This window comes from Lepisma saccharinum, chromosome 17, assembly GCF_977018435.1.
Source record: "Lepisma saccharinum chromosome 17, izLepSacc3.1, whole genome shotgun sequence".
NCBI classification, from domain to species: domain Eukaryota; kingdom Metazoa; phylum Arthropoda; class Insecta; order Zygentoma; family Lepismatidae; genus Lepisma; species Lepisma saccharinum.
This window is the reverse complement of record NC_139245.1, coordinates 19,998,833-20,011,710: the sequence shown is the minus strand read 5'-3', so window position 1 is coordinate 20,011,710 and position 12,878 is coordinate 19,998,833. Positions and strand designations below refer to the sequence as shown.

The 12,878-nt window shown below is 35.6% G+C and overlaps 1 protein-coding gene across 7 annotated transcripts in view; it reads right to left on the bottom strand.

The window, feature by feature from the left end:
* Positions 1-12,878, bottom strand: part of LOC146001564 (uncharacterized) — a 155,315-nt gene that overhangs the window by 89,486 nt on the left and 52,951 nt on the right. For 5 of the 7 annotated variants that reach the window (XM_083139041.1, XM_083139043.1, XM_083139044.1 and 2 more), the window contains exons 7-8: positions 8,895-9,077; positions 5,918-6,157 (exon numbers count right to left, since the gene is read on the bottom strand). The exons of 1 other annotated variant lie outside the window; for it this stretch is intronic. In XM_083139041.1, coding sequence (XP_082995167.1) covers positions 5,918-6,157; positions 8,895-9,077 — 423 coding nt within the window. The remainder of the gene's footprint in view (positions 1-5,917; positions 6,158-8,894; positions 9,078-12,878) is intronic. One more of the 7 variants, XM_083139042.1, reaches the window with a different exon arrangement.

Here is a 12,878-nt window from a genome sequence, read left to right as displayed (position 1 = left end):
GGTTAGGCCCATGAAAAAAAAAAAAAGCCCATTCAAGGTTTCAAAACTCCAGGAGCTCTAAATGGTATTCCTATAGGTGAAAGGACTCTACAATAAGCTCAGTAAGTTCCCGGTAATTTTCTCTGCTGTAACACTGTTTTACATTTTGGCACTTTTTCTGTGAGTTATTGGTCTTGCATGCCAAATTTAAAGTTCACCGTATTAACACTAGAGTTGCATTTTAAAAACTTTTGAAAAGAGGAATATTAGGGCCTGAGAATTCAACTAATCTCATTTCAAAGAGACTTCTTAAAATAAATGTACATATGTGGTGTCTGCACAGTGGATACAATATATCATATTCCAATAATTGTTCAAACAAAATGCAGGCTCCTTTCAAACAGCAACTGCTTTCTCTCTCCCAGTTGCTAATGGTAGATCTGGCACTCCAATGAATTGTTCTGCTTCGGCTGGCAATCTATGAACGAATTTCTTCATCATCTTAGGAAGCATCTTTCCATCACAATGTGCGGTTACCTGCATTCACTTCTGTATCATGATAGATTCTATGAAGTTTCACAGCATGTTCTTCTCTCAAACTTTCACGAAAGTGGCAGATGGGTGATTTGTTAATAATCACAAAATTTACATAATGATCTTGTGCAACATCAGTGCATTTCTAATGCTGCAACAAGTTTTGGAGAAATGAAATTCTGACAAGCTCTTTTTCTCTTTAGACTAGGTTGACCACTTGAACAAGGTATTTCTGCCGAATTTTCGAAATCACATCGTTCAATCCTGGTTCCTCATCACTGCTACCTGAAGACTAATTCAACTGTCTGTATTTTCATTTCCTTGTGACATTTAGGTTGCTTTTTTTCTACACTCCTATTGCTGTTTCCCAAGTGCATATTTCCTTTCCTTTTTTTAAATAAATACTACACCATGCCCATCCTGTATTTCTTTCATTTAGGAGAAACAGTCTCTCTTCATCTTTGGTGATCATGTCCAACACAGAACAATGCCTTACGTGAATGGATAAAAGTGCTGTACTTTGGAATTTTCTGTATACTGCACTATAAATACTGTTTTAAATAAATAAATAAATAAATGAACAATGTCAAAATATCATCCAGCTTTTCCAGAAATGAATTTTGGTAAGGCAAATTCATCTAGGAAAAGTAAAATCTTCAAGAAATTGTTTTAGCCACTCGTCTAGCATGGTGAATAGCTCCAGGATCTCTAAATGATATTCATTGAGGTGAAACGACACTAGAGTAAGTTCCCAGTAATCTTCTCTGCTGTTTTATATTTTGTAGGCAAATTATGTCCAGTCCAGTTTTTTTCTTATTTTTAATCTTCTTTACTTTTCTTACAGAATAGTACACGTTTTACCATACCATAAAATTACAGCAGTTTTTTCCTGTACAGTGAATGATTAAAACTGATTTTATGACTTCAGAGGATTGCATACTTCACATGCTGGCTTGGTGGCACACATTAAGTAGTCGACTTTCAATCTCATCTCCAAAGATGTCAGTTTCAAATCCTGGTCTGGCCATGGGTGTTCTTTGCGAGTCACCCCTTTACAAATTTTGTCTAATTATCATTGTTTGCACTAACAAAAAGTTGTTGGAAATTTTGCTAAAAAAAACAAAAAAACATTGAACCAAAAATAAACACTTAATCACATCAGAATATTGGTCTTACTCCCTTGAAACGAGGAGAAAAAATTTAAAAACTTCATGTGCTCTATACCTCGCATTGTTGGAGTGAATTGAAATTTTACAAGGTTTATTTGCTTGTTGAGTGGCATCAGTTGAAGGGTGCCGTAGACAAAATGCAACAAGCTGTAAAATAAGAACCACCATAGTGCCCCTTCTCTTTCCCCTCTATGCCACTGATGCCATAAATACATGTTTGTCCAAGTGCACAGCAATCTACACCAACATCTCTATTGTTTGCCAAGTATATGGTAGTGCAGATAGACAAATATTTACATGCACAATTTTTGAGGAGCCTATGTACCTAGCCTGTCTTAGCCTTGATAACAGCTTTGCTTTTCTGTTTGTGTAAGTAAATTGATAATAAATACTTATGGGAATATATACCATGGTCCCCCACAAACATTCATAAAGCACAAAAGCAGTTACAGATGGCTAGCATGGCAATGGACCAGCCAGAAGTTGCAAGGGAGCAAGGTTGCACCTTGCTAGGAGGGGGAGGGTGGGAACAAGTGGAACACAAACATCACAAACTAAATCATAACATTGGATACTCACACAAGAACACAAGATTGTGATTGTGTACGGTAAACAAACAAAAATATGTACCAATGCTGTCGAGGTGGTTCAATATGAAACCCACAATCAATGTTATTTCTCAGGGAGGTATTCACATCGTCCTACTCATGTAGAAGCTGCAGTGTAGTGTCAGAACTGAACTGGGCACTCACGAGTTGCTTCCAATTTGATTTCCTTTAAATCAGCTCATCAATGCTGGTCTGTGCAGTGTCAAACTATGCCATGCCATGTCAGTCTTTCATAATGGGTTTCATTCTAAACTCTGTCACAATTTGTTTAAGTCCACTTTATGCTAATATAGGCTAATCAGGACTGGACCTACAATTTAGAATGGGATGCAAACGACTGCACAATGTGACTCCACTGGGGAATTGAACCCAAGGCTTGTTGAGTACAAGAAAGGTATGTCAAAGTGTTGGATGCCTTCGTCTACACTTCTGTTTGGATTGGAAATAGTTTGCCATGAAGGCTTCTGCTCTTCATGTGATGTGATGGAATAACCAATATCCACACTGCGCCCTCCAATCTGTGATGTGCTCATAGCACAATTGCTGATTTTCAATCTTTGAGTCAGTATTCTAATTTCATTGACTGATTTCAATTTCAATTTTCCTTTATTAAAGGGCGAGGTTCAGCCTGAGGCTGTTCTACCACCTAATTGATTTGGCTTATTTTACTACTTTTCTACAATTTTTGGCTAATTACAAAGATGAGGTTGAGTGATGATATGATGAAGGGACATTGAAGAACACACGTGTCCAGATCAGGATTTGAACCTGGGACTTCCGACATTATAGTATGCTGTGCTAACCACTCTGTCATGCAGGTTGGCTATTCTCGTTTCATGAGTGATGGTCCCACATGAGATACTTCTCTCTCACCTGCAGAACATTCCTTGCTCTTTCCATATGTTTGCCAGTAGTGACACAGCTCGTGTAATGGTATAAAGCAGTTTCTACCTTTGATTTATTATGTACCTCTTTCAAATAACTTTAGGACACAGGTCTTAATCCGATATTTGAATTTTTAAAATGGATTGAATATTTCCTTAAAGTTGTTCTAATAATGAACAGTAAATAGAGACCTAATATTACTTTAATATAGATGCTTCTGCATTTCACTTACTAAGTCTTGTTACATTCTCCTCCTTTATACATTTCACTTGTATGGTCCCAATAAAGTAAAATTATACATTTTCCAGCATTATTCATTATTTTTTCTTTACCCATAGCTCTCTGAAAAATATGTAATTCCACAATCCAACCAGGTAGAACTGTAATCCTTGAAACTTCATTTTTTGGTGTATTCGTATAATTAATACAATTATAATACAAGTAGATATTAGTAATGTTAATACCCCACCTAACTTATTTCGAATTGAATGTAGAATTGCATATGCAAATAGGAAGTATCATTCTGGTTGGATGTGTACTGGGGTTACTAGTGGATTTGTGGGGGTAAAATTTTCTGGGTCTCCTAAGCAACAGGAGCAATCAGAGCAATAATACTTACCACAGGAATAATTAGATGATTCCACCAACAAATCAACATAGGAATAACATCCATAATTTTAACAATAATTCAATGCCACTTTAAATGTCACAAACTCTAATTCCTGCCCTAACTTGTTTGCATTACTACCATATACATACATATGGTATATATACCAATGACGATCTGATACAAGACTTTGATCTTTAGGAGTCAAATGACCTGAACGTAAGACATTTAGATGGCAAAACTTGATACAATAGCAACAAGTCAAACATCAAATGTTAATCAAATTATCAACTGTCCAATTATCTGAAATCAATATATACTCAATATTCCCAAAAAAGTTCACGAAAACATGCAATTTTCCACTTTGTTTATAAGAACAAGCCCTGTGCAGTTGACAAAAGTGGCAACCTAAAAGATTCTGATGGGTGCCAGACTAAAAACTATAGTTGTGTTGCAATTGCTAAGTTTGAACACTATTTCCAACATATCAATATAATTCACGTTTTAGAAGTGTTTTATAAGCAAGTTTTATAAAAGCAGCAGAAAATTTATTTTTGGCATCATACATATATTTAATGAAAATGGAAATATGAATAGTTGTGTCACTACACTGATGATCACATGAAATAGAAAATCTCAATACAAGCAATCTAAAGTTTTATTAAGTAGTATATTACAAACGATTTTAAAGCATATAATAAAACCCAGCTCTCTAATAAATACAACAATGCATGTAGAAAAGTTGCATACTACTTACAGAATATTGTTGTAATTAGTACAATAAAAATCCATTAGTGTTATTATTAACCTAATAAAAACAATAACTGCTATCATAAAAAAATACAGACGATAGATATGCAATTTTAGAACTATTTCCAAAGATTGCAATTTTGCATTTTATTTGCTTTGTTTTGAGTTTTCAGTCTCTTGAAGGTGAACCACTTGTTCAATTATGTGCACAGTGATCCTAAATAAGAGCATTTTGTGAATTCCATGTTGATAAAACAGTTTAGAACCTCATAAAATAAATCACAGTTAAGCATAAAACTTTATTTTATTCTGGGGGAATGTAGCATTCATCTTCCTTTTCCACATTTGCAACTGAAAGCATATCCCAGATGTGATAAAATGTATATATACATGTATGTATTTATGTGTATTTATATGCGTGTGTGTGCGGATAATAGCATCTTAAATATAATAAGTTCTTCTACCTTAAAATAAATGGATGCTATAAAAGCACTTATAACAAGGCATTTTCACTGTGTAACTGCAACACAACAACTGTTCGAACTTTGCTCTTGAAGCATGTAATATAAGTACAATTGAATTCTGTATTTCAGAATAAAAGGAGTTGATTAAAATCCTCATATTTGTGTCCTTGAATGGGAAGTAAAATGTAACCATTTTCAACAAACTGCACTTTGTTACTAACGTTTCTGAGAATTCACTAAATCCACAATTAAAATGGTAACTTGCCTGAGAACTGACAAACAGACCTGGCAACTATGAGATAATATTTTTTATCACAACTAAACAATAACTGCGGATCTGATTCAACATAATATGCAATCCATAGCGCTGGATTCTTCTTCTAACTCTATCAGATCTCATGAGGTGCACAAGAATGATATTTGCGAAACATCACTGCTTGTGACAAAAACAAATAAATGTGCAAATATGATAAAGGAGATAACCACACTTTTTCACAATTTCACTCTATATGAAAAATGTGTGCCCCCCCTTTACGGATAACTCTATTTTACAATAATATGGCACTTGTGATTCACTATAACACAAAGCACATGCACATATAGACACCATAATAAGGGTTAACAAAAAAAAAATAATAATAACCACCTACACACTACTAAATAGTAAATAATAACATAGAACACTGCACAAATACTACAGAGAAGGCACCACCACCTTACATGCATACATGCAGTAATTCAAATAATCCAAGAAATGATTTGCTATTTATAGTTGCACACTTTTTTGTTAATGAGAAAGTACACTTTTTTATTCAGACTATTAGTGCTTCAATTCCACCACATAGACTAACAACACAGTGTTCCAAAGGGCAAGAATAATTAAGAAGCATGCACAGGCAAAAAAAAAAAAATTCATCCTACCTGATCACAGGTACAAACTTCGGAAACCTGGTTTTCACTATTCGTTGCAGAAGAATTTCCTTTAGAGTCACTCACACTGTATAAGTTATCGTCCACTTCCTTATTAGGTTGTTTTATTAACAAATTATGATTACGATGCACTAAACACTGACCCATGCACTGTCCTGAACACTCACACAAACACTGTATTTCACCTTGTCCGTCTTTCCACTTGTCTGCCGTGTTTTCGTAAACAGCAATCTGCAAGAACAAACCATATTGAGTCTCAAAACAAGGGTCACGTTTATCAGCAAGCTAAGCATGTTCATCCTTTCTATGATCTGCATTGACTTCTACTTTCATAGAAAACGTAAGGCATGCAGTGACCTTGAAATGAATGACTGAAACTGGCTTGATCAGAATTTAAACCTGTTGTCTTGCTAATTCATAATAGTATTCAAATCAAATATCAAACAATCTATAATTTTCTCACAATTTCTATATCATAGATAATCTTGTGTGTATTTAGGTGGGTCGAAAATGGAACCCAAAGTTTCAAGTTAAGGTAAAAATTACCCAGCCAATTTTGAAACATATTTTTTGATCACTTCCAGCGAGTATCGGAGCCCACCCTATTAATCAATGAAGCTTTTACTAATTACATGCTTTAAAACAATTAAAATTCGGACTTAAGAAGTAATTTTTCATCTGGGTAATTTTTACACAGCGCACGTCCTCATGTTATAGAAACACTCTTCTTACTGTCTTTTCTTTCTCATCTTTTCTGAACTTAATCTTTGCATAATGAAATAAAAATGTTCAAACTTAATAAAATTAGATTAATCAATGAAGATACTATTATTTAATGCTTCAAAACAATTAAAATTCACACAAGAAGCAATTTCTCTTGTGGGTATTTTTACCAAGCACACATCCTTATGTCCTGCCAGATTAACAAAGCTCATACCAATGCCTAAACACTCAACTAAACTGAGACAAAATGTACATTACAGTAGAACATATTTCAGTAAGGTAGAAATGACAATCATAGCAAGAAGTAAGGTTTCAAAAATAAGGCTGGGATGCAAGAATTCAGTGCAACTCCTGAGGCACAGAAATCTGAATTAGCAGAAAATAATGATACACTGTCCATCAACAGTTACATGAGTAACAAAGCTGTCCTGATTGCAGATAACATATGACCTTACACTCTAACCTCAACACTTATCTTAAGTAAAAGGAACTTTACCATATGAAACTTGAACATTCATTTCAGTACATCAATGCAGGGCCTTGGAACTTATGACTCGAAAACAGTGAATGCAGAATGGGTGCAAATTTACGTAAATGCTTAAACTTGTTGCACCCTGTGATGATTTTGTTTGTAATGTGTTTCCAGAACTGATAAGACAGACAGTGAACAGGTACTCAAATTCTGGCAATATTTGAAATTGAATTCTTATATTCAAATATTTATAAGCATTCTGAACAAAATAGCATTGCTGATATACAGGACATATACAAAAGAATGGTGCAGTTTCAAAAGTAGAATTTATTTCTCACCTTACACAAGTACAACATACACAGTCAGCATCGGCAATTGTCCCAAGTTTTTCATGAGCTACCAGAAATTCGCTTCTCATCCTTACTGTGAGGCTGAGGGGACACATTTCCAAGATAACGTCTGCAACCGCAGAGAAGGCTTTCTGTGTGCTCCATTTTGAGGTGTTCAGGTCTCTGATTACAGTTCAGCATGAGTAAAGTGCATGGTTTAAAAAAGACACACCACCACATTAGAATAACATAACCAGCTGGTACCGACAGTTTGTGGAAACTGGAAGCTTGTATAAAGGCAAGAGTCCTGGCCGACCTCGTGTATCTGAAGTAAACATATATTGCTTAAATATGTCTGTATTATATTGTTCCGCAAATTTTGTCTGACCAAAATAAATGGAGTAAATAATTCGGCATAAAGGGGAGTGGCGGGGCGAATGTTCTACCTTTTTACATTGAGTGTATGATGCATTTCAGTGAAGTCTTCATAAAAGTCAGTGACTAGAACAAGGGCACAACGACGAAATACTAATTATAAGGATTACATTCTACACCTGGATGGAGCCCCCTCTTTCCCTTCATTTTCACAGGAAAGTACGAGTGCTTCTCAATGGCGTTCTTCCACAGTGCTGGATCGAACATGTTGTAAATGGAGACAACAACTTTCTTCCTTGGCCATCCCGTTTGCTGGATCTTACACCATATGGTTTCATTCTTTGGGGGATTGTTAAAGGCAGCATTTATGTATCACCATTGCCCATGTCCATCCATGATTTCATGATAGGATAACACATGCACTGCAGGCCATTACAGAGGACATGCTACGAGTTTGGGATGAGTGGATTACTGTGTGGTGTTACCCAGGGTGCACAGACTGTAATTAACACATAAGAAACTTTGACAGTTACTGTCGCTGACGGTGTATCTTGTGCCCGTGTAAGATGACAATTACATTTTTTATTAACTTTTCAAACAGTACCATTCTTTTATGTATGCCCTGTAGGTTCAAGATGCTATCGGCTCAGAATGAAAATTCTCGTTGTAGATTTTACATTTTTTCACATTATACATTAAATCATCATGGTTGCAATACAGCAAAATGTTATAAAGATTTCCTGGATTGTAAATTTTCCTGCCTTTTAAGTTTTTCACCTTGGCACCCTGAAAAATGTAAAATCAAGGCACTGAAAATTTATTTTAAGAGTGAATTTCACATAACCAATGAAAGGAAATGTTCACTCAAAAAGCACAAGCTGACAATACAAACAATATGCACAAACAAATTGTTTCAAATCCTGGAATTTCATATTTGTTATTTCGGTTAGTCAATCCTTAAAAAAAAGAACTAAACAGTATCTGTACCATATTCTATGAAGAGAACATGTGCTCGATACTGTCAAATGGGTTAGTAATACGTTAGCGAGAAACAGTACTTCAAACATACCCTACTCCTTAGCAACTTAAGATCTTTCCTCATTTCTTTTATTATTTCGTCCTTGAAATGGGTCTGAGTACTAGCTTGTTTTAGGTTTTCCTCTAATGCTTGCACATCTCTCTTCAAGGCAAGTATTTGGTCATGCTTATTTGCCACTTCTGTTGTCAACACATCCCTAATCTCTCGAGCTGACTACGAGAAAACAAGCACAACAAAAATTAAACAAGCAGAACTACACATTACAATGCATTCTTACATATGCGCTAAAATACTCTTGAACTCATACTACAAATACAGCAAGCTTAGCTTGGATATACAGGCAAGAACATGATAATTAGAAAGAAAAAAAAATATAAATTATAAGCTGTTCATACAGAAAAAATAAGCAGATTATAATACTAATAGCAGTAGCAGACACAGTTTCAGATACAAATGAATACTCTACAGCTGAAAAGCATATTGAAGCTCTACGCTACACACACATTTAGGCTACGTAAAATTTGTGCTGTTCTGTCAGAATGACCTCTTTTTTGGAACTGTGACAAATATAAATAGATAAATAGCATATTTAAATTTGCACAACAATCACAGTTAACATTCACTTCTCACATGAAAATATAAATCGGCGTAATTTATAAAAAGACATAATTTGGTTATCAATTTCTAGGTTGCACTGCCAGCATTCACAAAAGGCTGTTGTTGCTATCAACACTTCCCAGTGACCACGATTTAATAACTTACTTCAGTCGCATAGTACAATAATAGTAGCAGAAATTATCAAGCAAATATTTTCAAACACATCATCTATCTACATGGAATAATTATCATTTCACAAAAGAACACTGATATTTTTTTTATATGCTTCTAGTAGATTTAGGCTGTATATTTTCTACTTTCTACCTTGTTGCCATATTCTCCATTTGCCATTAACTCGGAGAAAATAACCAAATGAAACTTCAATAGATTGAAAATAATTACGTAAAAAAACTTTTTCCATACACAGTGGAATCCTGAATTAATGTTCCCGGATTTCACATGTTCCCGCATTATACATTCAATCTTGTTGGTCAAAACCTAGCAAAGTGTTCAAAATTTTTCCTCGATTTAACATTATCCCACATTAAGTTCCTTTCTTTTTTCTTTTTTTTTTCAGATTCGTCCCATGAAAAACATAAAATCGAGGTTCCATGGAATGTGGTGTTCCTCCTAAATGTGTAATCCCTCAGAAAAACAGTGGACAGAGTTTTCTGCATAGTTTGAAAATAATAAAGACATTCGCTTTCATGTTATGTACTTTTTCATATTTTGCACTATTGAAATGAGAATGAATAATGGTTAATTGAAATTGATAGTCACCCGTAAAGGAAGACCCCTACCTGGGTCACAACTGAAAAAAAACACAATTAAATACCTATGGCTTGACTAAGATTTAATTCCAGAACTTTAGGAGGCAAGTTTGAGAACTGAACATACTCGGCCACTGAGGTGGTATAAATCAAATCAAAATGAACAAACTTACCATAGGAAAAAAAGCTGTTATTATATTGATTGATTGATTGATTTAGTTTATTTTACTTCGCATTTTGTGCCTCTTGGCTAATTTGCGAAGATGGGGATGAGTGATGAAATTGATGAATGGACATTCACAAACAACCAAGCCCGACCGGGATTCGAACCCGGGACCCTTGGCGTCGCAGCAAGATGTGCTAACCACTCGACCACAGGGTCGGGCAGCTGTTATTATAGTAAGATATAATCAGTGTAAGATAAACTGTAAGCTTAAGTGTAACCCTACTTCAAATCATAAATAATAATATCTACCTATTATATTTTGGGGTGTTAAAATCAGTGCATTTATTTTTCGTTCTTTATTTCAGAAATCATTCTACCACAGAATTTGTGATTTGCTGCAATCAATGTATTCAGATTACCGCTTTGTCAGTGTCATCGTGTGGAATGTGACTTTTGTAACTTGCTGTGACGCAGAGTCGCAGGCCCTTATTGCTATATGAACCTTGAAGTGTATCATTAGTAATTATAATAAATAACTCGTGGCACAACAGCCCATGAGGGCCAGGGCCAACATGGCAGACTGCCGGTCTCACTTCCACTTGCCGAGGTGCGAGATCATCCAACCAGTTTCAGGGTGACGTGTGGTCAGCATGACGAACCACCAGTCATTGTATGTTTCAATGACTGGGTTACGCCACTCATTCATTGCTTCCCAATTTCCTACTGATGGTGGATGGCCACAGTCACATGGTCAGGCCAAAATCTCGGGAGAAAGAGTTGTTACGCTTCCCCAAGGAGACTCGAACCTGCATGCATCCCGTAGCTGGAACCAACCCAAAGCATGATATCTTAGATCACATGGCCACGGTGCGGGACATCATTAGTAATTAGTGAATAGTAATTTGGTTATGGGTACATTCGGGGGGGTTGAGAGTCCTGTACTAAATGTGTACTTTTCTCCGTGCGTGTGTTTTTTCCATGCATTTTCAGAACATCACTCCTATTCTTAAATTCTGTAGCCTAAACCTGAGTTTTGCAAAGGTAAAGCAATCTGTTTCTACATGCAAATACAGTTTCCTTTTCAAAGATGAGTGCTAATGGAATGGGAAGGGAATAATTTCTTGGGCATTGCAATGGAGCATTCAAGAATGTAGCATGTTTTCACAACCACTGCATGTGGGAGCGAATGAATAATGGGAACCAGGCTGAGAGGAAGTTAGCAGTGTTGTTTTGTCAGCCTGTTAACAAAGGAATGCAAGTACAGGTACACTCTAGTTCTTTGAGGTTACGAACGAAAAGGGGACAGTTGTTCAGAATGTTTCTTCTGGAGGGTGTAGAACACTCCAAACTTGGTTTCTGTACGTGCAAATGAATGCCAACATTTCTTGTTTGCTTCTTTGTATTGTGCTGCATCGGTGGCATACTGCAGGCATTTCCTCCATGAGGGACTGCCAAAGTTGAAATTTTGTTTTAAAAAAATCATAAATACGTAAAATAAACGTATTTGTGATGATGGATGTGGTAAATGCAGTTTTAATATTGTGTATGTGAAATTTCATGTTTCCACGTTACAAATCTCATAGTTTTTTCGAATAATTTCGAAGGCTCACTGCCTTCATTCACTGATGATACGGTATCTGGGTCCAAGATTTAAAGTTAACAAATACATTTATTTTGTGCACGCAAAATTTTGTGTTTCTGCGTTACGAATTTCATAGCATTTTTTCCAATTTCCGATTTCACATACACAAAATAAATGGGTTTTTTAACATTAATCTTATTAATCTTTTTAAAAAAAATTTTCTTCTTCTTCTACATGATAAAGCACAGTTGGTTTGTATGACCTTAAAGGTATGACTTGTTACTACATTGTTATTAGTTTCTGGGATATATATATTTTATTAAATGTCTTTGTCTGGTTAGTTTAGGGTATATATGAAGCATATTGTTTTAATTTGTAAAAAAAAAATCCTCAAAAGCATCAGCAGCATGTGTGAAATTCTTGCAATGAAAGTAACACATACATGAAACAATATGGAGTTACCATTTTCAATCCCCAAGTTGCTGTGTTGCTTAAGTGAGGGATTGCCATAGACTCATAGCCTGAACTAAACAAGGTATGATTAGTAACTGTACCATCCATAGTTTCCAAGACGTTAAATTGTATTTAAGAACAGTACGGAATTTCCAATTTGCCACTGAAAGCATGCCAGGCAAGACTGCAAATATCAGAAAAACATCCTGGGCGTCAAAGAGTGAATGAACAAAATGCACAAGAGGCAGTGGCGGCTCGTGGTCTGGCTCTATTGGTGTGCACGTCAGTCTATCGTCCAGAAGTGTTATACCAGCGCTGTGAAATACTCACACCCATTTTTGCATACATAATGAAGGTTAATATATTGGCAACCCACGTTTTGGTCACCTTTCACTGAAAATGGGGCTATGACAGAGTTATACGATTTCATGATTTTTTTTAATGCA